This window comes from Lissotriton vulgaris, chromosome 12 (genome assembly GCF_964263255.1).
Source record: "Lissotriton vulgaris chromosome 12, aLisVul1.2, whole genome shotgun sequence".
Classification (NCBI taxonomy): domain Eukaryota; kingdom Metazoa; phylum Chordata; class Amphibia; order Caudata; family Salamandridae; genus Lissotriton; species Lissotriton vulgaris.
The window spans coordinates 753,194,465-753,222,421 of record NC_141700.1 but is presented as its reverse complement, the minus strand read 5'-3'; the positions used below and the strand labels follow the sequence as shown (position 1 = coordinate 753,222,421).

Genomic DNA, 27,957 nt, shown 5'->3' with positions numbered 1-27,957 from the left:
GAAGTGCTGACAAGGGCCATCCATATAGAACCCACCTATAGAGGCAGGGGTTCGACTTCTACCATCGATTATATTTTTATCACTGCCCCCTTAGAAAATTGCGTGCTAAAAGCTGAGGTAATTCCCACACTACAGGGGGATCACAACCCTTTTAATCTAACCTTGCGTTCTACATCTAGACCGACTTATGATATAGAGTGCAGTGCTAGGGATCTGTCCCCCTCTACTGACAATCTCAGACGGGTCTGCTGTGGTATAGACAACAAAGCCATATTTGGCAGGATGGTAAGAACTAACCCCAAATTGATCGACACTTGTTTGTCGTTTAAGGAACATAACCCGGAGGTAGTTGATGCCTTCTCACAGCTTTGCGCAGGCGTCAAAACCTTGTTGTCTAGGCCCAACAAGAAAACTCATCCGGGCCCAGGCTGGTTTAATGCTGATTGCTCCTCAGCTAATGAAGCCCTGCGTAGGGCGCTTGCTAACAAACCCAGAGATAGCTTCCTTATTAAATTACTTAGACTATGCTATAACAGAGCTATAGCAACTAGAAAGGAGGCAATTACAAGAGAGCATTGGGACAATCTTGCACGGGCCATTGCGCTAAAAAATGGAAAGGATTTTTGGTTGGCCGTTAAAGGCATGAGGTCTCTAGGGAACCCTATGTCTGCTATTAGCTGTAATATCTCTAGTGAGTCTTGGGAAGCGCATTTTAGTAAGATCTATTCTGCTCCGGCCTCACTTACAGCTATTAATGAGTACACAATGACTACCAGGGTTCCGAGTGACCTGTCGGAGGTAGACAAAGCTAGCGATCAGAGTCTGGGAGGCAAAGCCCCTGGCCCTGATGGTCTGCCCATTGATCTTATTAAAAGTCACCCTGATTTTTGGGCGCCCCTATTGCTGAATGATTTTAATAACCTAATCAATTCCCCTATACCCCATACTTGGTCCTCCAGTATAATCGGCCGATTTTTAAAAAGGGGGACCGTTCAAACCCCAGTTGTTACAGGCCGATCTCCCTGATCGATAATACGCAGAAAATTTTGGGGAGGGTCCTGTATAATAAGATCAGGTCATGGGCCGAGGAGTGTCAGATCTTACATCCCTGTCAGTTGGGGTTCAGGAGTAATATCGGCACTGTTGAACAATGCCTCAACCTCAACTTGATTATTGGTAAATACAATGTAGCTAAGAAAACACCTATATATCTGGCATTCATGGATCTCACGTCAGCCTTCAACTTTGTTAACAGGTCTCGGCTGTGGACTACTCCTTTAAACTATGGCCTGGACGAGTCCCTTGTATCCTTTTTAGCTTATCTGCATAAATACCTACACACCCGGGTGCGCTTCAGCAGGGATGGTGAGGTCTCTAAAGTTATTGAAGTTGGTAGAGGGGTCAGGCAAGGTTGTGTCCTGGCCCCTCTTTTATTCATTCTGTATATCAACGATCTGAATAAGTCTCTGGTAACACTGACCCAAGACGTCCCACGCATTAACAGTAATAAATTCCCAGCCCGGTTATACACCGACGCTGCAGTGCTGATAGGCCGCACTCCAAAAGCTCTCTGTATTCTGGTGCGTGGTTTTGTAGATTTCATGGCCGCCCTGTATTTATGCACTGACTGTAAAAAATCCTTTTTAATGGCGTGTGGGTCAAAGAAGTATTTTAAGTCATCAATAGTTTTAAATTCCAATAGTTTACAGAGCACTCACATTTTCCCATATCTCGGTCTGGTATTTGCTGCAAATGGATTGTGGGCGGACCATGTGGCTTACTGCAGGAGGAAGTTCACAAATTCTACTAATATGATACTCAGGCTACCAAAGCCGAGGAACACAGGGGTGGTATCTGCCACTGCTAACATTTTTAGACTCCAATGCATACCTTTTGCCACCTATGGTGCTGAAGTTTGGGGCCACACTAATAGTGGCAGCATCCAGGATGAAGAGAATAGATTCTGTCGCAAAATCCTGGGTGCACCTATTTCTTCCTCTAAATATGCTTGTCATTGTGAACTTAACCTGCCATATATCGAAGATTACATTAAGGCTTGCTCAGCATTATTTTGGCTGAGAGCTTGGAGAAACCCCGCGGCCCAACTAACTAGAGAGATAACATCAGACTGTCTGAAATGTGACCTTGGTTAGCCGTGGTACATAAAAATTTAACTAGTGTGAATTATGAACACTTATTTTTAAATCCTTTAGACCTTAGCACCACTAGTAATAAATCCCTTCAGACGGTTCTTTATGCATCCTATAGGGATGCTAGATTGGACAAAGAGCGCAAGAAAGTGTCAGTCACTAGATATATGCGTATTGAGAACGTTTCACACGCACCTTCTAGCTACTTATTAAAACCGATTAGTCGCTGGGAAAGGGGGGTACTTTTCCAGCTGAGGACTGACACCATGAAATGTATGCTCTCATTCCCCGCGGGGTTTACCCCTAACCTTGATCTTTTGCCATGCCCAAGCAATAGCCAGCGGAAACAATCGATCTTGCAGTTTTTTTTTTTCTGCTGCTATTACTCAATACTCACTAAAAGGTTACTACTTCTGTACTTTAAAGCCTTACCTGAGACTGCCTATAAGGCTGCATATGGGAAGATCATCTTTTAAAACACAACAAAAGCCTCATTAACAAGTAAATAGTCTTTAAAGACCTGTGAAGTACTCGGTTGCGGCTGCAATTAGAAGGCTGACCCACACGACTGGGGGGTGGGGGCGGGGGCTGAGGCCCAGTGAGCCCAATGGGTGTTGCGCGCCTGGACACGTCCCCTAGTGGCAAGCTGCCACCACTGCAACACGAAGAGTCCCAGTCCTATAGACAGGAGAAGATCAATGAGAGGTCCGTGCTAACAGGACTGGCACCACGTGGCCTAATGCCATCTTTCAGCATCTGTAGAGAAGACATGCTATGAGGCTGGTCACCACATCACACTGCAAGCAAGAAGAACAGAGCGAGGCGCGATGCGACATAGTGAAGAACTGAAAAGGAGAGGAACAAAGAATGTGTGATCAGACCTGTCTCACTGAAAGACCGGACGACCACATGTGAGCAAGAGCACAGGACCACAGGGTTAAGAGACAGAGGACTTGTGCCACTAACGGGAGTGCCTCTGCAGACACAAGCCCCAGCCATTGAGGTGGATCGACGTCCCTGGTGACAGCTCGGTGGGTGAACCAAACATAAGTCTCCAGCAAGCGCAAATCGAGTCTCTACCTCATTCTTTCCAGTGGGACATAAGTTTCCAAGCATCAGGTGCTTGAGGCAGATGACAACTGCACCAGGATTGATACAGAGCTATGTGACTTCAAATTCCCGCCAGTCACCCTTGCTCCATGCAAGTCATCACCATCTGTCGTCCAGGTCCTCTCACGGCAGCCGCACCATCATTGCCATGTGCATCACCCAATCCAACGAAGAAGCATCTCACCACCAGGGTGGAGCCTTACACCTGCAAAGCATCAAGACACCAACAAGATGCTTCTGGAAAAGTAATAGACCAAGTGTCCAGAGACTATCTGATAGCCCTGGGTCCTGTGCGGAAGCAAGCAGACCACGAGTCATCCATCCTTGTCAGTGCCAAAAAGGACTTTGCTGTGGATTCTGTCGGCGATCCTTCAGCGGCCTCCAGGCGGCCCAAACACAGCCTGTATGGTCCATGCGGTCCCTTGGTAACCCAGAAAAAAGGGCCTTAAGGACATTCCTGCACAAAGGTATCCTGGTACGAGAGATGGTCTGTAAGCTGCTCCACCAACAAGATACCAGCGCTTTGGAGGAAGACGTCCCAAGCATCGTCGACGCCAACCAAGTCCTGAAGAGACTTGCCTTTATGGAGTCAGGATGCCCCAGGAGTAAGCTCTCCTCTCCTGATGCACCATGTTTGAACTGTTTGACACCGAACGCATCACCGCAAGAGCACGCAGGACTGACTATCAGTGTGTGAGTGGACATTGACCCAACTGACATGCTGTCAAAGAATCCGGACTCCATTTACACAGTGTTCGTGCCCAGTGGTAGCTGGTTAAATCATGGACGCGTGCAGAGATGCCCAGGTGCTTCCAGCTGCATCTGTCCACCACGGTCCTGCAGACTGCCTCTGAAGGCTGAGTCATTAAGTGGTGTCTTGTGTGTATTTTATTTCCACAGGTTGGACTCGTTTTAAAATTTAAAAAAGTTTGAGAGGAATGTAGTGTCCTGCTGGACACATACTAGTGTTTCTACCAGCCACTCCCAGAGCGCTGGCTTTTACTACCACCCCACACCCATCCAACACAGTGGTCACCGGTCAGGTGACCCTGCCAATAAAAAGGTCTGAGTGCACCAGCTAGTGGCCAGTTCCAAGTACCATACCGACTATGTCTAGGTCCTTTATGTCGATAGTATGTGGTTCTAGGGCCCACGACTTTACATGCGGTATCTATTAGCGGAAGGGTGACGGTGGCAGAGTCCCCGTTCCGCTTGTCTGCTGAAGGTAACTATTAATCGTGCCTCACGCTGTGCCCAAATTGCTGCATGCGAGTGTAAGGAAATTACCTGCTTGAGCATATTTTAAAGCATTTGTTGATTTGAAAACGATGTTGCTATTTGGAAACTGAAAACGGAACATTTTACCTGTTCTTTTACATTTTAAAAATTTTAAATCACTTCACCTACACTCATTGAATCAGCACCTCATTTGCTGGTCGCTCTCAGTATTTCCTTCGTTCCTGATTACAAGGGGGGAGGAAACAGTCACTTGAAGGAAGCCTGTGCTCGTCTTTGACTCCTGCCCGCCCTGGTCCGACGCGGTAGCCAATACCGTTGCGTGGAGGGCGGGTCAGGGAGAGCCAGGCACTTCCTGTGGGGGCACTTCCTGAGCGCTTAACACTCTAGTGGTTGGGTTTTGCTGGCCTATTTAGGCGGAGCCCAGCCAAACAGCAGGCTGCGGAAGGGTGACGGTGGCAGAGTCCCCGTTCCGCTTGTCTGCTGAAGGTAACTATTAATCGTGCCTCACGCTGTGCCCAAATTGCTGCATGCGAGTGTAAGGAAATTACCTGCTTGAGCATATTTTAAAGCATTTGTTGATTTGAAAACGATGTTGCTATTTGGAAACTGAAAACGGAACATTTTACCTGTTCTTTTACATTTTAAAAATTTTAAATCACTTCACCTACACTAATTGAATCAGCACCTCATTTGCTGGTCGCTCTCAGTATTTCCTTCGTTCCTGATTACAAGGGGGGAGGAAACAGTCACTTGAAGGAAGCCTGTGCTCGTCTTTGACTCCTGCCCGCCCTGGTCCGACGCGGTAGCCAATACCGTTGCGTGGAGGGCGGGTCAGGGAGAGCCAGGCACTTCCTGTGGGGGCACTTCCTGAGCGCTTAACACTCTAGTGGTTGGGTTTTGCTGGCCTATTTAGGCGGAGCCCAGCCAAACAGCAGGCTGCGGAAGGGTGACGGTGGCAGAGTCCCCGTTCCGCTTGTCTGCTGAAGGTAACTATTAATCGTGCCTCACGCTGTGCCCAAATTGCTGCATGCGAGTGTAAGGAAATTACCTGCTTGAGCATATTTTAAAGCATTTGTTGATTTGAAAACGATGTTGCTATTTGGAAACTGAAAACGGAACATTTTACCTGTTCTTTTACATTTTAAAAATTTTAAATCACTTCACCTACACTCATTGAATCAGCACCTCATTTGCTGGTCGCTCTCAGTATTTCCTTAGTTCCTGATTACAAGGGGGGAGGAACAGTCACTTGAAGGAAGCCTGTGCTCGTCTTTGACTCCTGCCCACCCCGGTCTGACGCGGTAGCCAATACCGTTGCGCTGAGGTCGGGTCAGGGAGAGCCAGGCACTTCCTGTGGGGGCACTTCCTGAGCGCTTAGCGCTCTAGTGGTTGGGTTTTGCTGGCCTATTTAGGCGGAGCCCAGTCAAACAGCAGGCTGCGGAAGGGTGACGGTGGCAGAATCCCCGTTCCGCTTGTCTGCTGAAGGTAACTATTAATCGTGCCTCACGCTGTGCCCAAATAGCTGCATGCGAGTGTAAGGAAATTACCTGCTTGAGCATATTTTAAAGCATTTGTTGATTTGAAAACGATGTTGCTATTTGGAAACTGAAAACGGAACATTTTACCTGTTCTTTTACATTTTAAAAATTTTAAATCACTTCACCTACACTAATTGAATCAGCACCTCATTTGCTGGTCGCTCTCAGTATTTCCTTCGTTCCTGATTACAAGGGGGGAGGAAACAGTCACTTGAAGGAAGCCTGTGCTCGTCTTTGACTCCTGCCCGCCCTGGTCCGACGCGGTAGCCAATACCGTTGCGTGGAGGGCGGGTCAGGGAGAGCCAGGCACTTCCTGTGGGGGCACTTCCTGAGCGCTTAACACTCTAGTGGTTGGGTTTTGCTGGCCTATTTAGGCGGAGCCCAGCCAAACAGCAGGCTGCGGAAGGGTGACGGTGGCAGAGTCCCCGTTCCGCTTGTCTGCTGAAGGTAACTATTAATCGTGCCTCACGCTGTGCCCAAATTGCTGCATGCGAGTGTAAGGAAATTACCTGCTTGAGCATATTTTAAAGCATTTGTTGATTTGAAAACGATGTTGCTATTTGGAAACTGAAAACGGAACATTTTACCTGTTCTTTTACATTTTAAAAATTTTAAATCACTTCACCTACACTAATTGAATCAGCACCTCATTTGCTGGTCGCTCTCAGTATTTCCTTCGTTCCTGATTACAAGGGGGGAGGAAACAGTCACTTGAAGGAAGCCTGTGCTCGTCTTTGACTCCTGCCCGCCCTGGTCCGACGCGGTAGCCAATACCGTTGCGTGGAGGGCGGGTCAGGGAGAGCCAGGCACTTCCTGTGGGGGCACTTCCTGAGCGCTTAACACTCTAGTGGTTGGGTTTTGCTGGCCTATTTAGGCGGAGCCCAGCCAAACAGCAGGCTGCGGAAGGGTGACGGTGGCAGAGTCCCCGTTCCGCTTGTCTGCTGAAGGTAACTATTAATCGTGCCTCACGCTGTGCCCAAATTGCTGCATGCGAGTGTAAGGAAATTACCTGCTTGAGCATATTTTAAAGCATTTGTTGATTTGAAAACGATGTTGCTATTTGGAAACTGAAAACGGAACATTTTACCTGTTCTTTTACATTTTAAAAATTTTAAATCACTTCACCTACACTCATTGAATCAGCACCTCATTTGCTGGTCGCTCTCAGTATTTCCTTAGTTCCTGATTACAAGGGGGGAGGAACAGTCACTTGAAGGAAGCCTGTGCTCGTCTTTGACTCCTGCCCACCCCGGTCTGACGCGGTAGCCAATACCGTTGCGCTGAGGTCGGGTCAGGGAGAGCCAGGCACTTCCTGTGGGGGCACTTCCTGAGCGCTTAGCGCTCTAGTGGTTGGGTTTTGCTGGCCTATTTAGGCGGAGCCCAGTCAAACAGCAGGCTGCGGAAGGGTGACGGTGGCAGAATCCCCGTTCCGCTTGTCTGCTGAAGGTAACTATTAATCGTGCCTCACGCTGTGCCCAAATAGCTGCATGCGAGTGTAAGGAAATTACCTGCTTGAGCATATTTTAAAGCATTTGTTGATTTGAAAACGATGTTGCAATTTGGAAACTGAAAACGGAACATTTTACCTGTTCTTTTACATTTTAAAATTTTTAAATCACTTCACCTCTTCTCATTGAATCAGCACCTCATTTGCTGGTCGCTCTCAGTATTTCCTTAGTTCCTGATTACAAGGGGGGAGGAACAGTCACTTGAAGGAAGCCTGTGCTCGTCTTTGACTCCTGCCCACCCCGGTCCGACGCGGTAGCCAATACCGTTGCGCTGAGGGCGGGTCAGGGAGAGCCAGGCACTTCCTGTGGGGGCACTTCCTGAGCGCTTAGCGCTCTAGTGGTTGGGTTTTGCTGGCCTATTTAGGCGGAGCCCAGTCAAACAGCAGGCTGCGGAAGGGTGACGGTGGCAGAGTCCCCGTTCCGCTTGTCTGCTGAAGGTAACTATTAATCGTGCCTCACGCTGTGCCCAAATTGCTGCATGCGAGTGTAAGGAAATTACCTGCTTGAGCATATTTTAAAGCATTTGTTGATTTGAAAACGATGTTGCAATTTGGAAACTGAAAACGGAACATTTTACCTGTTCTTTTACATTTTAAAAATTTTAAATCACTTCACCTACACTCATTGAATCAGCACCTCATTTGCTGGTCGCTCTCAGTATTTCCTTTGTTCCTGATTACAAGGGGGGAGGAAACAGTCACTTGAAGGAAGCCTGTGCTCGTCTTTGACTTCTGCCCGCCCCGGTCCGACGCGGTAGCCAATACCGTTGCGCAGAGGGTGGGTCAGGGAGAGCCAGGCACTTCCTGTGGGGGCACTTCCTGAGCGCTTAGCGCTCTAGTGGTTGGGTTTTGCTGGCCTATTTAGCCATCGCCTCCCACAAGCGCGCAGCGGTCACGCGCAGCGGCGCCGAAGCGATGCCGAAGACCAGCCAAAGAGCTGCCCGTCTGCACCCGTCCGCGACAGGACGTGGCATAGGGGCAATGAGCTCACCCACTACGCATTCAGGCATCGCAGGTACTAGAAATATCACATACTCTGCCAAATCTCTCCTTGATCTACAACCATGGGGATATTGTGGCACACACATTCCCTGTCTACATCTTGAGGGTTGCTTTTCGTGCCTAAAATGCCGCTTTCAATCTCTACCCGTCAGGATGAGTGTAAATGAAAACGTTCCTAAAATAGAGGGATTAAAATGCTTCCTTTTAAATGTTCGGTCCCTCCCAAAACATCAAATTCAGGTATGGGATCTTATCAACACCATGCAGCCTGACACATGTTTTCTTACCGAGACATGGATGAAACCCCACACAGTTACAGCAATAACACTAGGGGTCCACTCAGGCTACAAAATAATTCATTTTGACCGAACCAATAAAACTGGCGGTGGCTTAGCCATCATATATAAGGACGCATTCAAGGTAACTATCTTAGATCAAAGGTCAAGTCCCCATTTGGAAATAATGATCTTTAAAATCAACATGGCGGGTCACACCTCCTGAAAAGGCGCACTGGTGTATCGCCCTCCAGGATCCAAACCAGACTTTGCCCTATCCCTGTTGGAGCTACTAGCCCCACATTTTAAAGCCAAGGAGGACTTCATCCTCCTTGGAGATTTTAATGTACACATGGATAATCCGGCACACCCTGAAACGATTTCACTAAAAGCAGACCTGTCTAACCTGGGGTTAAAAGCAATAAACAGCGGTGCTACCCACACAGGTGGCCACACCCTAGACTCTCTATTTTCCAACTGCACAAAAATACATTGCCTCCCGGCCAAAGAAATTCTCTGGTCCGATCACTTCTTGATAGAGTTTTTTCTTTTGACTGGTCCAACAAAATCCTTGCACAAAACACTGCCCCCGCCAATCATGCGCCGTCAATGGCACAAAATATCAGTGGAAAAGTTGCGGGATAAATGGACACAACCTACATTCACTGCTGAAGACACAGTAGACACTGCATTAGGAAAACTCAATAACTCACTAAAACTAGCCATTGACATCCTGGCCCCACTAAAACCCCATAAACAATATCTTCCAACCAAGCAAGAAAAATGGTACTCATCAGACCTCAGAATAGAGAAACAGAAATGCAGGCGTCTAGAAAAAGCATGGAGGAAATCAAAAACTGAAGAGAAAAGGATAATCTATCAAAAGGCCCAGTCAACTTATTACAAAAACATAAAGCAAGCTAGGAAGAACAGTCTTTCCTCACAATTAGTAGAGGCAGGTAATTGTCCAAGGGAGCTGTTCAAAATATTACAGAGTTTTGTAAAACCCACAGGTAGCGAGAGCCCCGATGAATTCTCCCAAACACTCTGTGATGAGATCTCTATGTTCTTTGAGGACAAAATCAATCTCATCTATAACAAAATCCTAGCTTACAACGGTGCTGGAATCACGACCCCCCTCCCCAAAGTCCCGCCTATTCAGAACAAAAATTTACTACTCTCTTTCCCACCAGTTAGCGATCTTGATCTACCACCCCTCATCAGCCACATAAAAACTGGGTCTCCCAATGACTTCCTCCCTGCTAAAATGCTCCCCCCTCTGATCACCCTCCTGGGACCCTCCATACAGTCAGTGATGAACATCTCACTGACTGAAGGGCAAGTCCCAAGGGAATGGAAGATTGCGGTGGTGAACCCAATAAGGAAAAAAGCGGCCTCCCCCTGGACAGACCTCTCAAACCTTAGGCCCATCTCCCTCCTACCACACATAGGTAAGATGACCGAGAAGCACGTGAACACCCACCTATCAAATCATATCGAGGCAACGGATTGCAGGTTTAATTAATTGCAGGTTTTATATAGCGCTGGGATCGACTCCCGGAGGAGTATCTCCGCGCTTCGACCGCTGCGAAACCCTTCCTGGCTTCCCTGAGAGATGGTCCCTTAATGGGTATCTCCAGGGTGAGACCAGGCATCCCCGGCAGTCTGGTGGGGCCGTTAGTGCAGATGAGGCAAGCTTATGCCCAGAGTTGCCGAGTGTGATCGCTGATCAGAGTGGGCACCGAGGCGAGAGAATTATCGAGTCCGCTGACCCTGGTCCAGAAACCTGCCACGTCGGGAATCAAACCCTGGTCCCGGGCCGTTCTCTGCTCTCGGGTCTGCCGCCTCTAACCAGTGAGCCACACTACTGCACATGGCCTGGACCACTCACAATCTGGGTTCAGGCCAAACCACAGCACCGAATCAGCCCTCCTAGCAGTGACCAATAACATCAGGATGACACTGGATGATGGGGGGTCTATGATTCTGGTGCTGTTGGATTTATCCGCTGCCTTTGATACGGTGTCTCACGAAGTGCTTCTCGGTCGTCTGAGGGATGTGGGATTGGGGGGTGTAGCTCTGTCCTGGATGGAGAGTTTCCTCTCTGGCCGCTCTGAAGAAGTCAGGCTGGGCTCCCACAAATCCATCTCCAGGGAGCTCACCAGGGGAGTGCCACAGGGCTCATGCCTAAGCCCCACATTATTTAATGTGTATGTGGCCCCCCTGGCCGACTTAGTAAGGTCCTTTGGGTTCACCCCGGTGTCATACGCCGACGACACCCAACCTCTGTTCCCTTTCAAAACCTTCACACCTGCCCTAAAAAAAATCTTTTGCAGATGGAATGAGGGCAGTATCAGAGTGGATGGCCAAGAACTGCCTTCAATGTAATGTTGGCAAAACAGAAGTACTACTGTTCGGGGATGCGGTGAAACTGTGGTCCGATGAGTGATGGCCTCTAGAACTAGGACCTTTTCCCATCCTGAAACAGACCGTGAAAAACTTGGGAGTGCTATTTGACCAAGCCCTTACATTTAAAGATCATGTCAACCAAGTTGCCGGTACATGTTTCCGGGCCATTGGACTTCTGAGAAGGGTGTTTCCATACCTACCAGACACACACAGAAAGACCTTAGTCCAGGCATTAGTTATCAGCAGATTGGACTACTGCAATGGCCTTCTTTTATCAACTAACGAAGGCCAATTTAACAAACTGCAAGTAGTCCAAAACACGGCGGCAAGGTTAGTTCTTAATGCTCCACCCAGGACTCCCTCCCGCCCTCTACTTGCTGAACTACACTGGCTTCCTATGCGGCAACGCACTAAATTCAAAATCCTGTGCTCCATCCATAAATGTCTGATAGGCACGGGGCCTAAATACCTGACTAAAGCCTTCCAACCCTATGTCCCTGGGCGCTCACTACGCTCTAGCAACCTACAGCTATTGCAGGCACCCAGAATAAAAAAATCCAGACAGGGAGGCCGTGCCCTGGCACACACTGGTCCTGTTCTCTGGAACTCCCTCCCCCAGACACTAAAACAAATCACCAACCACTTGTCCTTCCGAAAAACTCTTAAAACCCATCTTTTCACTAACAGTTAAAACACACATCTCTCACTCAGTCACTCCCGAGCACAAACCTGTACAACTTATGTTCCTTCAACAGGCAAAAGCGCGGAGATACCCCTTCGGGGGTCTATTCAGGCGCTATACAAGAACATAAAATAAAATAAATAAAATAAAATAAATAAATAAATAAAATAAATAAAAATATTAGAATTTCCAATTTTCCTGGGAACTTCTATCAACAGCTGAATCTGAATTACTGACCCACTTATAAGGAGGGCTAAGAGTAAAGTCAGCGGAGGAGGCTGTACCTGTCCCATGGCTTGGGCCAGACAATGTTAAACTCTTATTGTCCTTTATTTTATCTCTACAGGTCGCAGTGAGGAGTGAAGCCAGTAATATCGTGCTACTCCTGGACCATGAAGAGGTCTTCCGCGTCTGGCACCACTCAACGCCAGTGAACGAGAGTACAGGCATGATTCTGCGCATCGCAGTCGGGGGAATGCTCACCAATCACAGCAACCTGCTGGTTCCAGTAAGGACACTCCGTGTTTATCCACTCCCAGGGTGCTTCCCAAACCTCATTTGGCTCATGTGCCCCGTCTCTTGATTTTGTCGAACCCTTTGGTCAGGATGGATGGCTAACAACTGGCCCCTTGTCATAAGTGTGCTGTTCATGTTTATCTTTGAAGGTCAAAGCCTACCAGACAGTGCAGCTGTCTGGTTGTGAACAATTTCTTGGGGACATTCTGAAAGTTTCCCTAGGAATGCATTCTACCCATTGCTTACAATTGGCTTTGTGTTTTGTAACTTACATCTGCTTGCTTCCTATTTGCTGGCTTTATTTATGTTAGGCTGTCTAATATGTCTCTGTGCATTGCCTGTTTACCTCATCTCCGACTAGCTCCCTGTATTCTTCCATAATGGTTTGCTTTCTCGTGAAGCCCTTCAGAAGAGTGTATGGGCCCGATTCACAGAACTAACTTAAGACAAAATCCTAATCTTACTACTTTTGGTATTCACAGAAGTTAGGATTTTGTCTTAAGTTTGTTTTAAGACAGACTTAAGACAGACTTAAGTTAGGATTTTGTCTTAAGTCTGTCTTAAGACAAACTTAAGACAAAATCCTAACTTCTGTGAATACCAAAAGTAGTAATTTTAGGATTTTGTCTTAAGTTAGTTCTGTGAATCGGGCCCAATGTGTTTTCAATTGTCTCCCTTTGAATGCTAGTTCAAGAAACAGTATGCATGCAGTATTTGTTTCAAAAGGTTTCCTGCCTCCTATCTTTCTGCTTGACTGTTTCTTCTAATATCTGCCACTACCCGTTCATCAATCTTGCACGCCTGGGAGGAACAGTGTTCTGTCTATGAGCTTGTTTATTTTGGTCAGTGCTCTTTACCAATAGCATAACTAAATCCTCTTCCTCAATTTCACACCCATGCCATAGGCACTGGAAGTAGGGGAGTGGGGGTTGCTGAAAAACACCCAAAATATCCAAGCCACAGTTCAGAACCCAATGAGCAATAAAAAACCCTTTAACCCCTTGCACGCTGATGACGGAACCGCTCCGTCATCAGCTGCGGGTGCGCTGTGCTGATGACGGAGCGGTTCCGTCAGGCCCGCTCGCCGCTCATGCGCGTTGCGAATTCGGCACCTTCGCTGAACGTTCTATTGAGCTGGGCGGGCCATGACGGAACTGCTCCGTCATAAGCACAGCGCAACCGACGCTGGTGACGGAGCGGTTCCGTCACCAGCATGCGGCCGCCGCGCGGCCGCCCCGCCCCCTTAGCGCTGCGGCGGAATAGCCGCCGCAGCGAAGGGGTTAAAGTTTGTTTTATCGTGTCACATTTGCTGTGCATTCAAGGACAGAGGTCAAATGTTAGGCTCTGTCTTCCAGGCAGCTTGGTGTTTACTTTTCCTTTTCTGACTGCAAAGTGAGAGGATTTAGGTGACAATTTTGCTGGGTAGTGGGGGTGTGGGGAAGTTAAGGCTGTAGCACGTTATTTTTTTCTAGAACACAACCCAATTTAAATGCCCGTTAATAAACTCTGCAAATGTTTCAGAATATATCAGAATTCGGAAAGCAAAAATGAAGCACATTTTTTTTTAATTCCGAAGTGTGGGGGAAAGACATACTTTAAATAGAGCTGCACACTTTCAGCTTCCTTATGGGGTTCCCCAAGGGTCATTCCTAAGCCATACCCTATTTAACTTGTATGATGCACCCTCGGCAAAACTGGTGTGCTCCTTCGGTTCCCATGTGTTGTCCTATACGTATGATACCCAAATCCCTGTTTCTTTCTCTGATGACTGGGAAGAGGTAGCTGATAGGTTAGGAGCTTGTATGTAGGAGATTAGCAGATAGATGAGGGAGAGCTGACTCAAAACGAATGGGGAAAAACCAAGATTTTGGGGTTTGGATTTGAAAGCTCCATCTGGACTCACTGCTGATGGCCAGAAACTGGTGGTACTTTACCTCTTCCAGCCGCCAAAAACCTGTGGGTGATATTTGATAACACCTTGACTTTTGATACCCAGGTTAATAGAACAGTGAGTTCTTGCAACTGGATGATTGGAGTTTTGAAGAAAATATTGCTTCTTCTCCTGAAAGAGCTCAGGGTGTCAGTGGTCATTCCACTTAGCACCTCCCGCTTACACTACTGTAATGCCGTGTGTCCTATCGCCACACAACTTTAGTTAAATAAGCTCCAAATGATTCAGAATGCGGCCACATGCTTGGTCTCCGGAGTACCCAAACACTCCTCAATTAGCGAAGGATTGAGATCTCTACCATTCAAGAAGCTGGAATCTTTTAAAGTGATTTGCTTGATGCATAAAGCCCTCCACTCGCAGGGATCAAGCTATCGTAGGACAGCCCTGAAGGGGTATGTTCCTGGGAAGCCTTTGAGATCAGCAAAACCCTATAAGGTGGCGGCTCCACGATGTAAGAAAGCTGGGTGGGGGTAACGTGCTTTTACCGTGGCAGCTGCCAGGTTGTGGAATTCCCTTCCTGAACATATCCGGAGCATAAGCTTGCATTTGTTGTTTTGGAAGCAAGTCGAAACATGGCTTTTTTGTGGATTAGGCTTCAGTTGGGGTGGTATGATAGAGGGTCTTTGTCTGCTCCAGGTTGTCTCTGTCTCACACTGTTCTCACTCGTTATTAGTGCATTGAGGCTTTTGGGTCTATTGCGCTTTACGAACAATACCAATACGATCCAAATAAATCCATACTCTAGGTGATTCCGATTTTCACTCCATTATCATTTGTGCGCTATGTAGTTTTATCAGTAAAACGGTACGTCTCTCCAAATGTAACAGTCGTTTCAATTGAAATGAGATTGCTGTAATGGCAGTGTGCTATCACATCATGCATACTCTAGTATGCATCTCCACTCTACAACACTCAACTCCACTGTACGCCACTCCACCACACTCTACTCCACGCTATGCCACTGAAAGCCCCTCCACTCTATGAAACTCTACTCCACCCTCTGGGTCGGCTCTCGGCTCAAGGTGGCCCTGGGCACGGAGCGTAGGTGGGGGGCCCCGGAAGAGGGGGTCCGGGCGGGGCGGAGCGCTGAGACCAGTGAAGAGGGGGGGTCAGGGTGTTTGGAAGTGCCAGGGGCCGCCACGCAAATATGTATCCATCCTCAGAGGATTATAATATTAAGGATATATATTGGCGTGGTGGCCCCTGGGGTTTGGTGGCCCTGTGCAGGTGCACAGCTTGCACATGCCTAAGGCCGCCCCTGCCACACTGTACCACCCATGGCCCCTTCACTCTACACTGATCCACTCTATGCCCCTCTACTTCTCTATTCACCACTCTACTCCAAGCCATTGTATGTCACTCTGTTCTATGCCACTCCATGCTACTTCACTCTCTACTCTATGCCACTACACTCTCTGCACCTACACTCAACGCCCCGACACTCCACTACACTTTTCTCCACTCTACGCCACTCCACTCTATGACACTCCACTCTATGACACTCTACTCTACCCCGGGCAACTCCACTCCACTTTAAGACATTCCACTCTAGTATACTCTACTCCATTCTGCACCACTCTACTCTAAGACACTTTACGACACTCCACTCTATCACGCTCTATGACACTCTGTGTCACTCTACGCCACCCCACTCTGATACTCCACTCACTCTATGCCACTATACTCTGTGGCACACTACTCCTCTTTACTTTACTCTACATAACTGCACGCCACTCCACTCTACGACATTCTACTTGACTCTGTTCCACTCAGCTCTGCACCACTCCAATGTACGCCACTCTATTCTATGACCCTCTATTCCACTCAATGCCACTCCGCTCTACGACACGCTACTTAACTCAATGCCACCCCATGCCCCTCCACTCTATGACACTCAGAGCCACTCCACACCGCTATGCTCCTCTTTACGTCACTATACTCCACTCTATGCTACTCCATTCTACGGCACTACACTCCCACTCAATTCTAGGACACTCTACATACATCAAATTTCCTGCCCGCACTCTCCCGGGCAGAAAACATACCTTTTTTCCCTCCCGGCGGGAGAAGAAACAAAACCTCACAAATCACATCACTCATGTCGGTCTATGACATCATTGATAACATCACTAATGTCATCTGAAATGCCACCAGTGACATCATCAATCATGTAATGTGAGATGTCATAAGTAATGTCATCTATGATGTCACTGAACATGTCATGAGTGATGTAATAAGTGAGGTCTTACGCAGTGCATTGTGAAGAGCGCAAGTTAAAGTTCGCTCGCTGAACTAATCCTCGCAAATTTCAGTGGTTTTTGTGGTTTAAATGTTATGTTATCACTGACATTGTCATCTCACTATAACGTCCTTTTAATCTTTTTATTTTTTCAGGGAGTTTCTAGGGCATTTTTAACATAACTTAATTTATTTTTTCAATACCTATTACGTCACTTTAACTGTTGTTTTTTCAGGTTGATGCCCCTCCTTCCTCCATGTGCGTGCCCCTGCCCCCTCTCGCCTGCCTTCCTTGGTCCATTGTGCTGCCCCTGCCAGCCTTCTCGCTGTGACCAGATTGCTACCTCTGCCCGCCACAATCCATGTGCCTGCCCCTGCCCCTCCCTCCTGCCCTCCATGGTCCATTGTACTGACCCTGGCCAAGCCAGCCTAGACACCATGGCCAAATGGCTGCCCTCGCCTCCCTTCTGCTTGCCGTCAGTTCACCATCTGCGTGCCCCTGCCCCATCCCGTTAGTCCACTGTGACAGTTTACTGCTCCTGTATGCCTGCCCTACATGGGCCGCTTGCTGTCCAGGCTCCAGCACCCCTCATCCCTGCCCTTCGTTTTCTATGTCTCCTACGCCGACAACACCCAGCTCGTCCATTTACTCCCACCGACCCCCACTTCAACAAAGACAAACTCCCACAACTATATGAAGAACGCCTCAGTCGGGTTAAAGGACAACTGCCTCGAGCTCAACACAGACAAGATGGAAGTACTCAACCTAGGTAACCACACAGCCCTCTGGAACAACTCCTAGTGGCTGTCAGAACTCGGACCCATGACAAAAGACCACACCCGCAACCTCGGCATCCTCCTTTCCTTCGAACTCTCAATGAACCGTCAGGTCAATGCTGTCCCCTCAGCCTGCTTCCAGATGCTCCACAAAATCTTCATGTGGCTCCCCATTAACACCAGCCAGACCGTAACACAGGCCCTCATCACCAGCAGACTGGACTACGGCAATGCACTCTATGCAAGCAACACCCCCGAAATCATACAAAGACTACAGACGATCCATAACACAGTCACAAGACTTATCCTCAAACTGCCCAAGAGAACCCACAACACCCAGCACCTGAAAGACCTCCACTGGCTCCTGCTCCAGAAGAGATGCCAGTTCAAGTTCCTGATACACACCTACAAAGCCCTCCGTGACCAAAAACCCATCTACATGAACCACCGTCTGCACTTCCACCGACCCCCCAGGAACCAGAAACCTCCGCTCCACACACCCCACCCTGGCACAGACCCCACAAATTCACTGCTGCCATGCCGGAGGGCACTTCTCCCATCTTGCTGCCAAAGCCTGGAGCACCCTACCCCTCCACCTATGCACCTTGCCCTTGCTGACTGGCTGCAGGAAGGGGCTCGAGACCTGGCTTTTCGAATGAGACTATCAGCCAGCCTCTGGGTAGCCTCTCGGGTGACAAGCCGCACTTTACAAATATAATGTGAATGATATGTATGTGCCTCCCTCCCCCTCTCTTGCCTTCCATAGTCCTTTGTGCTGCTCCTTGCAGGCCTCTCCTCTGAGGTCAGCTTGCTGCCCCTGCAGCCCTCCTCACTGCCCACCATTGTCAGTGCCTTGTCTCCTCCCTTCCCCTCTGTGTGGCCTTTTGGGCTGTATCTGCCCTTCCACCTGCTAGAACAGTGCCAGTGGGGAAGGATCTATTGCTAACAGTCGTGCATTACAGCAAACACAATAGCAATATCTTGTGAAACGCCTCTCTGGTATATACTTTATCCAATAGTTAAAACACGTATATTGTGCTTTTTATTCAGAAAGTTTTTTTAAGTCATGTGTCCATAACATATTAAAATAAAATGTAATGTTCATTTCCCTTACTTCGTAATGAGTCACAATTAGGCCAGAGTGAAATGTTATTTACACTGTCGTAATTCATGTAATTTTAGGAATTTCAAGTTAAAATCACAAAATTACACCATTATGCCACATTCATGGCAAAATTGAAGCTATTGTTCTCAGCACATGTATTTTTGGCGCTACTTCTTTGTGTGAAATGTATCCCCCACAACCATTTTGGACACAGGGATGCATTTTACACTAGAATATGGTACTAGGGGCCCGATGTAGGTAATTCCTATTTACCGACTCTTAAATACCGAATCATACCGATTCGGTATTTAAGAGTAGGTAAATAGGAAGGGGGCAGATGTAGGTAATTCTAATTTTAGAAATACCGAATCTGTATGATTTGGTATTTACCGATTCGGTAAATACCAAATCGGTATTTCCTATTGATTCAATGGGAAATACAGAATCGGTATTTACCGAATCGGTAAATACCGAATCCTGGCAGGGGGAACGGGGTGTCACTTTGACACCCTGTAGCACCTCAATTGCAGGCTTGTGTGCCATGTGGCACACATACATGCCCTAAGGGCATGTCTGTGTGTCACATGGCATAGGTGTACATGCACAGATGTGCATGTACACTGGAATTCGGTATTTTACCACCCAATAGGATTGGGTGGTAAAATAAGAATTCCTAAGGGCCTGTGGCACTGCAAACTGTGCCACCTACATCTAGAATTACCGATTCGGTAAATATACCAAGTCGGTATTTTACCGAATCTGTAAATTTACCGATTCGGTAAATTTACAGATTCTGTAGAATTCTGGCCCCCTACATATCAAAAACCAATTACCAGTCGGTAACGGCCGAAATCGGCCGTTACCGACCGGTAATTGGCGACCTACATCTGGCCCTAAATGCTGGATTTGCATCTGATGTACCTACATAAAGGGCCAGATGTAGGTGGCCATTTACCGACCGGTAAATGGTCATTTGTGATGTAGGGGCCCTATTTTACAGATTCGGTAAATACCGATTCTTACAGAATCGGTAATTCAATTACCGATTCTACCTAAATCTCCCGCCTTCTATTTTACCGATTCATAAATATTGAATCGGTAAAATTCTGTATTTATAAATCGGTAAAACAGACTCACCTACATCTGGCCCATAGTTCGATTGAATGTTCATAAAATGTCACTATATTACTCAAAAGCAAATTATGGGAATTTTAGCAAACCTCTAATCACAATCGTGAGCACGTCTAAACAAAAATATTTCTGACATTCCATATTACTTGAATGGAATGGTAGAATCTCCGTTATGCACAGTTTGTGATAAGCATTTCTCAACTTGCTGAACTCCTGCAGTGCTCTGTGTCGACCTGTGATGTTCACAGTGGCGTAGTGTTGGTAGGGCAACAAGGGCAGTTGCCCTGGGTGCAAAATTCTTAGGGGCGCAACTATTTAAGAGAAAAGTGGAAGGATACTTGCCTTGCCCCAGGCGCTAACTACCCACTCTATGCCGCTGGGTGTTCATCAAAATACTGAATGCAGATTTTATGGGATTGCTTCAAAAAATTCTTGAGAATGAAGAATAATATAACTGAAAGTTGGTCTGAAAAAATGATTATTTGGGTTGTTAATTTTGTCTGACACACTGTATTCAAATTCGACTGACTCCCCTGAAGGAGTAGGGAACCTGCCCCAGGCAAAGACCTGCTATCACTGCTGAGACCTCACAGGAGAAAGAGGTAGACTGTCTGGCATGCTGACAACCAACCTTAATGCAAGCTCAGAGCTGCAGGCATAGCTGCACCACATGCTGCCACCAGGGGCCATATTACGTAGGTGCCCCATGGGCGGAACGGGCGTTTGCGCCTGCTTTGCGCGCTCCAGGGGCACTTTGGTATAAATGAGGGAAGCTCTTTGCCTTTCCTGCCCATACCGCATTACTCAAGTGAGTGCAGAGGCAAACATGCCTTTAGAAGGCGCATTGAAAGTGCGCCACAAAAAGGTGGCACACTTTCAGTGCACCATCTAAATGCAGCCCTCTAGGGATGAAAGGGGGTCCCATGTACCCCCAGACATCCCCTTGTAGGCGGGTGCAGTCACTCACTGCACCTCCCCCTGTGCAGTGGGTCTCTAATTCCTTTTAAAATTGCAGGCAGGTTGCTGCCTGCACAGATAAACACGTAGCAGCTTTGAAACAGCTGCTCAGTATTTCTCTTGAATGCACTGCCCAGGGGGCAGCCTGAGTTTATAGTTGCCCTGAGGGCAGCGCTTTCTTCTTCATAGTGGGTTTGCACCCAGGGCACCTGCTTTAAGTTGCACCATGGAGCAAACATGGAAAGTGTGTCTTATCTTTAATACGGGCCCCAGGACTTGTCAAGAACAGAAACCCCTGCTGCCTCCCCCCCATTCCAGGACTGCTGACAGCAAATCTCCCGCTGCCTGTCTCCCCAGAGAGCGGTGAACCGGTGGGCTGCATCCACTAAGTGCTAGGCGAGTAGAGTCAAGAGGTTGTTGTGGCAGACCACTGCTGGAGAGTTAGATCTTTGGTGGCGTCTTCCCTCCTCCCTGTACCTCTATGTTCTCTCTGTGGGGTGGTCCCCGGAGTGCCACCTGATCTGGTGGTTCCTGACCAAGTGGCTTATTTGGCCCCAGCCATCATTACTGCAGTCTCCGGGTACGCCGCCATTGAATACAAAAGGTGGTGGGAGGAATGCTTGCAATTTGTCTAACCAATGGCAATCGCTTGGGGTAGCTGCACTCAAACCATCGTTCTTTTGCTCATCATGCCATTGACCGTCTTAATTGAGCACTGCGGTCTGTGTTTTTGAGCGGTTCTTCAGTGACCCCAAAAGTCAAAGGAATTCCAACTTAATGTCAGGTCCCTACGGACCTGTAGCACTCCCCCACCAGAGTACCTAGCACCCCAAGTTGTTTCCCCAGAGACCCGCGGTTTGTTCCCAGGCACCCTATGTTTCAACCCAAGCACTACAGGTTTTATGCCCAGAGACCGTGAATATTTTCCTAGGTTCTCTAGATTTCTTCACATGAACTTCAAGTTTGGTCCAATGCACCCAGGTTTGTAACCCTGGTGCCATGACTTTCTTCCCAAGCACCCACAGATGGAAACTCAGACACCCCAGCTTTGTAACCCACGTGCCATGACTTTTTGCCCACGTACCTGCACAAGGTAATCCATACACCCCAGCTTTACAATCCAGGCTCCCATTACTTTCTCCTCAAGCACGAGTGGATAGTAACCCAGACATCCCAGCTTTGTCACCGAGGTGCCAAGACGTTCTGCCCAAGCACCCACAGATGGTAACCCTGACACCCCAGATGTGCTCCCTGGCTGTCAAGCTTGCTCAAAGACACACACCCTGGGACCTTCTGCTCAGATACCTGGGATTGTACCCCATGATTGTACTCAGACACCATGAGTTAGTTTGCAGGCACCGCAGATTTGTTCTTAGCCACCCCAAATTTGTACTCCGAAACCCTGAATATGTCCCCCTTAGACTACAATGTGGTCCTGGACACCCTGGGTTTGCTCTCCGACACCATAGTTCTCTTTCCACACATTCTTGTTCTTATTGCTCCCAACCCCGAGTTTGTTCCCTGATGCTCCTTTGCTGTAGTTCCTCTCTCAGACACACGAGGGCGCTCTAGGATTACTTGTCGTTTGGTGCTCTAATAGGTCATGTTGTGATGGCTTTCTCTCCCTCTCCTCTTCAGATGAACCCTGCTCTCGACGGCTGTATCCGCTCTTGGAACTGGATGAACCAGACCACGACCTGGCTGACCGGCCCCCCCGTCAGACAGGGGATAATTAAGCCCTGCTTCGCCCAGGTGCACAGGGGCAGCTTCTTCTCAGGGGCGGGCGTGGCCATGTTCAGTTCGAAAGGTGGGTGATCGCTGCCTGGGGGCATCTGGCTCCCCCTTTACAACATTGTTTATCACCTTCATTCTCTGCTTTTCTCTCTTGTTTTCTTCTCTCCCTTACTCGTTCTAGCTGTCTCGTTCGTTTCTATTTAATGTCTCCTTTAGCATTTTAATTTCCCCTCCCCTCTTGCATTCTCTTTTGTCTTCCTCACTACTGTCATTCTCTTCTCTTTGACTCTCTCCTGTCTAATCCATGCATTCATTACCCTCCCATGACTGTCTCAACACTTCCTTTCTCTTCCCTGCCTCCTTCTCCACACCTCCTCCGGTCCCTCCTGACTGTCACTCTCCTTTACTTTCTCCAGTTCCTCTTGTCTCTTCCTCCTGCCTCTGCCTCTTCCTTTACTCTTCTGTTTGTCTTCCATCACAACTTATCACCAGGTCCCATGGTAGCTGCATGTCATACTCCTTGGTAGGTACTGCCATGTACCTTTGGTGACACAGGGCATTGGGCAGGTTTTCTGTCCTCTTCATTTGCCCAAGGGCTCTCTTGGTCCTGCTGACTCTGCCGAGGCAGCTGAGGGAGGAGTCAGGGCTTCTCAGGAGGCGGTGCATGCTTGGATCTCACATGTAGTCTAACACAGCCCATGCACACTAGAGCTATTAATATCCAGACAGAGCTGCACCTTCTGATAAGGGCAGGCCTTCACTTACATTTCAGTACTGAGGGAACCTCTATCCTGATTTTACTATTATTGAGGACTGACCATTCTTGAAAAGTCCAACAGTACCAAAGCAGGTTTCATATCAATTCTTACCCCCATGGCCGAGCTCAAAACCGAAGGCAGCCCCTGCCAAAAGGGTATTAACATGTGGCAAGTGTAAGTCACCCCCCTTCGCCCTGGTGGTTGTAACAAAACCAATAATTATCAAGTGATGGAACCATTATTTTCAGGGCTACTGGAGTAGAGTAGCCCATACAACGATAGGAACAACATACTTTGAAAGTTTGCCTCTGTCAGCGACCCATGGCCTAGTAGTGATCGAGTCTGCTTTTCCTCCTCAGAGAGATGGCAATGTGTTGTTAACTGGACTTTATCTAAACTATTATTGATCACATTCTGTTGCGCCCCACTAGTCCATAATAGCCTGTACCAATTCCATACGCCAACCACTTTGGACCTAAAAAATGCACGAAGTGCAGGATGAATATTGAGACGGGGGTCAAAATGATGAACCATGATAAAGGATGTGATCTGATGATAGCCCATGAATGAATGAGGGTATCTCTAAAGCGCAACGTTCACTCCAAGGAGGTTCTTGGCGCTAGCGAGACAGTATCTGATACTCTGTAATAGGGGAGAAAACAAGTTAAAATACTGACATCAAGGAATTAAATGAGAGATAAAACAGTGTCGTCTGGTAAGGTAAAAATACAGGTCTTTCAAAGCTTCTGAAAAGTGGGTTCAATGTGTGTATGCCTAAGCTGGGTAGGCAGGGAATTCCATGTTTTTGTGCCTATGAAAAGCCACAGCCCGTGATCACCACACCGAGCAGAAATCTCCTGCCATGTCCTCTATCTGGCCTGTAGGAAAAAAAAATCCCAGTTCTCTGAATGCAGACCAATTCTAAAGTCTAATTAGGGCAGGAGAAATTGTTAAACCAAATTTGTAGAGTGTGAGAAGCATCCAGCCTGAAGAAGTATGATTAGAAGGGTATATATTCAAAAGTCTAACACGTGGGTCTAAGCAAATCCTCACATCTTGGGGCATATTACCAAGGGCCTTATCGCCGCTTTAGCGGGAATTTTTCCTGCTAAATCGGCGATAATTTTATCTCTCTATTACCTAGCTGTCGCTAACACCAGTTAGCGACAGCTAGTAGGAGATAGCGATCCTCTTGGGGCCCGCTTTGCATGTCAGCGATATTTATCACTAATGACATGCAAAGTGGGCGTGCCAAGATGTTAGCGACTGGAAACGGTCGCTAACATCGCTATCTCCTATTACCAACGTTTGGAGATATTCGCGCCAAGCGCGAATTTCTCCAAAAGCTAACGCCAGCCCAGAGCAGTTCTTAGCCATGTTATCCAATGGTAGGTGGATAACATGGCTAAGAGCATTAGCTCACTAATGCATGAATATCGCTGACTTTTCAGCGATATTCATGCATTTCGGCCAATTTTTATCGCTTTTGAGATAGACCTTGATAATAGCAAGGTTTATCTGCAATAAAAATCGGCGGAGCTCGGCGATAATAATATTGCCGCTAATCCAACATAGCGATATTATCGCTAGTTGTTGGTAATATGCCCCCTTGTCTTTATTGGAAATGTTGGAATCTTAATAAAGGCTGGTAGTTGAGTACTAGCATCTTGCATCAATTTATCCAGAAAAAAAGAGTCCTTCGTACCTCTGCCAACCAACACCCTTGCACACAAATCAGAAAGGGCGCCTGGTCGGACATTTCAAAATGGGGAAGCGCCCTCCCGCTCTGTAAGGTGTCCAGCTGGAGAGCAGAGCATTCAACCCTAGCTGCTTTACTGGACCCAAGTGAAACTGGCTGAAAGTGCATCCAAATCAGCAAAATAGCTACTATTCACTTTAATGTGGACGTTTGAGAAAAGAAACTAAAGAAATGGGAGAACAGAGATGTTAATAAGAGCCACCAGGGCCAGGGGAAGCAAAGTCCATCTATAGCGAAGTCCCTTTATTCTGTAAAACGTTGCAAGGTAGTTTAGATGAAAGAGCTTCATCAGCACCATTTTTCCTTCACCCACGTACCCCAGGCGTCATTGTCATATTTCCCTCTTTGCACTGTCTTTCTCTTCCTCTGCTCTCTTGTATCACCCTTTATGTTTCTTTTCACCTTTATTTCATCTGCAAACGTTTTGGCTTCGTCCTTGCCTCTCTAACTGTTTTATCACACTGTCCTCTTTTCCTTTGCCAGCATGTCCCCCTTCTCCTTCTCCCATCCTTTGGTCTCCTCTATCCCATCTTTCTCTGCCATCTTCTCTTTGTCTCCTCCTGTGCCTCTTTCCTGGTCCCTCCCTTCTACCTTCCTTTCCTCTTCTCTTCTCCTTCCTCTTCCTGTCTGCTCTCACCGCCTCCTCTTCCTCTTCCAGATCTGGGGCCTGGGGGGCTCGAGCACTGGTCCCTGACCCTGGAGATGCGCATCCGGTCCTTGAAGGATGCCGGCCTCATCTTCGCCCTGGCCGACGTGTCTTCACAGGAGCGGCCTATCCTGAGCCTGAGACTGAAGGGACAGGTGAGCCGGCCGTGCAACCCTTTCACGGACAGCCGTGAATCTGTGCACTATTGCAAAATGGAGACTGGAGAGGAGTCAAGAGTGAGTGTACGACAGCAGTCAGTGTGTAAGAGCAATAGTGACCAGCGTCCCTGAGCACCAAACATCAGTGTGCATGGGTTAAATGGATCAGTGCGCAAGGACACCAGTGACCAATGTAGGGTGCAAGGGCACCAGTGACCAATGTAGGGTGCAAGGGCACCGGTGACCAATATAGGGTGCAAGGGCACCGGTGACCAATGTAGGGTGCAAGGACACCAGTGACCAATATAGGGTGCAAGGGCACCGGTGACCAATGTAGGGTGCAAGGGTTCCAGTGACCAATATAGGGTGCAAGGGCACCAGTGACCAATGTAGGGTGCAAGGGCACCAGTGACCAATATAGGGTGCAAGGGCACCGGTGACCAATGTAGGGTGCAAGGGCACCGGTGACCAATGTAGGATGCAAGGGCACCAGTGATCAATATAGGGTGCAAGGGCACCGGTGACCAATGTAGGGTGCAAGGGTACCGGTGACCAATGTAGGGTGCAAAGGCACCGGTGACCAATGTAGGGTGCAAGGGCACCATTGACCAATATAGGGTGCAAGGGCACCAGTGACCAATGTAGGGTGCAAAGGCACCAGTGACCAATATAGGGTGCAAGGGCACCGGTGACCAATGTAGGGTGCAAGGGCACCAGTGACCAATATAGGGTGCAAGGGCACCAGTGACCAATGTAGGGTGCAAGGGCACCGGTGACCAATGTAAGGTGCAAGGGCACCGGTGACCAATGTAGGATGCAAGGGCACCAGTGACCAATATAGGGTGCAAGGGCACCGGTGACCAATGTACGGTGCAAGGGCACCGGTGACCAATGTAGGGTGCAAAGGCACCGGTGACCAATGTAGGGTGCAAGGGCGCCATTGACCAATATAGGGTGCAAGGGCACCAGTGACCAATGTAGGGTGCAAGGGCACCGGTGACCAATGTAGGGTGCAAGGGTACCGGTGACCAATGTAGGGTGCAAAGGCACCGGTGACCAATGTAGGGTGCAAGGGCACCATTGACCAATGTAGGGTGCAAAGGCACCAGTGACCAATATAGGGTGCAAGGGCACCGGTGACCAATGTAGGGTGCAAGGGCACCAGTGACCAATATAGGGTGCAAGGGCACCAGTGACCAATGTAGGGTGCAAGGGCACCGGTGACCAATGTAGGGTGCAAGGGCACCGGTGACCAATGTAGGATGCAAGGGCACCAGTGACCAATATAGGGTGCAAGGGCACCGGTGACCAATGTACGGTGCAAGGGCACCGGTGACCAATGTAGGGTGCAAAGGCACCGGTGACCAATGTAGGGTGCAAGGGCGCCATTGACCAATATAGGGTGCAAGGGCACCGGTGACCAATGCAGGGTGCAAGGGCACTGGTGAGCAATGTAGGGTGCAAGGACACCGGTGACCAATGTAGGGTGCAAGGACACATGTGACCAATGTAGGGTGCAAGGGCACCGGTGACCAATGTAGGGTGCAAGAGCACCAGTGACCAATATAGGGTGCAACGGCACCAGTGACCAATGTAGGGTGCAAGAGCACCAGTGACCAATATAGGGTGCAAGGGCACCAGTGACCAATGTAGGGTGCAAGGGCACCAGTGACCAATATAGGGTGCAAGGGCACCGGTGACCAATGTAGGGTGCAAGGGCACCGGTGACCAATGTAGGGTGCAAAGGCACCGGTGACCAATGTAGGGTGCAAGGGCACCATTTACCAATATAGGGTGCAAGGGCACCAGTGACCAATGTAGGGTGCAAGGGCACCGGTGACCAATATAGGGTGCAAGGGCACCATTGACCAATGTAGGGTGCAAGGGCACTGGTGACCAATGTAGGGTGCAAGGACACCGGTGACCAATGTAGGGTGCAAGGACACCGGTGACCAATGTAGGGTGCAAGGGCAGCGGTGACCAATGTAGGGTGCAAGGGCACCAGTGACCAATGTAGGGTGCAAGGGCACCAGTTACCAATATAGGGTGCAAGGGCACCAGTGACCAATGTAGGGTGCAAGGGCACCAGTGACCAATATAGGGTGCAAGGGCACCGATGACCAATGTAGGGTGCAAGGGCACCGGTGACCAATATAGGGTGCAAGGGCACCAGTGACCAATATAGGGTGCAAGGGCACCAGTGACCAATGTAGGGTGCAAGGGCACCGGTGACCAATGTAGGATGCAAGGGCACCAGTGACCAATATAGGGTGCAAGGGCACCGGTGACCAATGTAGGGTGCAAAGGCACCGGTG

The 27,957-nt window shown here is 48.4% G+C and overlaps 1 protein-coding gene across 1 annotated transcript in view; it reads left to right on the top strand.

Moving 5' to 3' along the window:
- SHBG (sex hormone binding globulin) overlaps window positions 1-27,957 on the top strand; it is a 98,521-nt gene that overhangs the window by 53,563 nt on the left and 17,001 nt on the right. Inside the window, exons 4-6 of the mRNA XM_086946040.1 lie at window positions 12,259-12,420; window positions 22,226-22,394; window positions 25,497-25,639. Of these exons, the coding sequence (XP_086802166.1) occupies window positions 12,259-12,420; window positions 22,226-22,394; window positions 25,497-25,639 (474 nt within the window). The remainder of the gene's footprint in view (window positions 1-12,258; window positions 12,421-22,225; window positions 22,395-25,496; window positions 25,640-27,957) is intronic.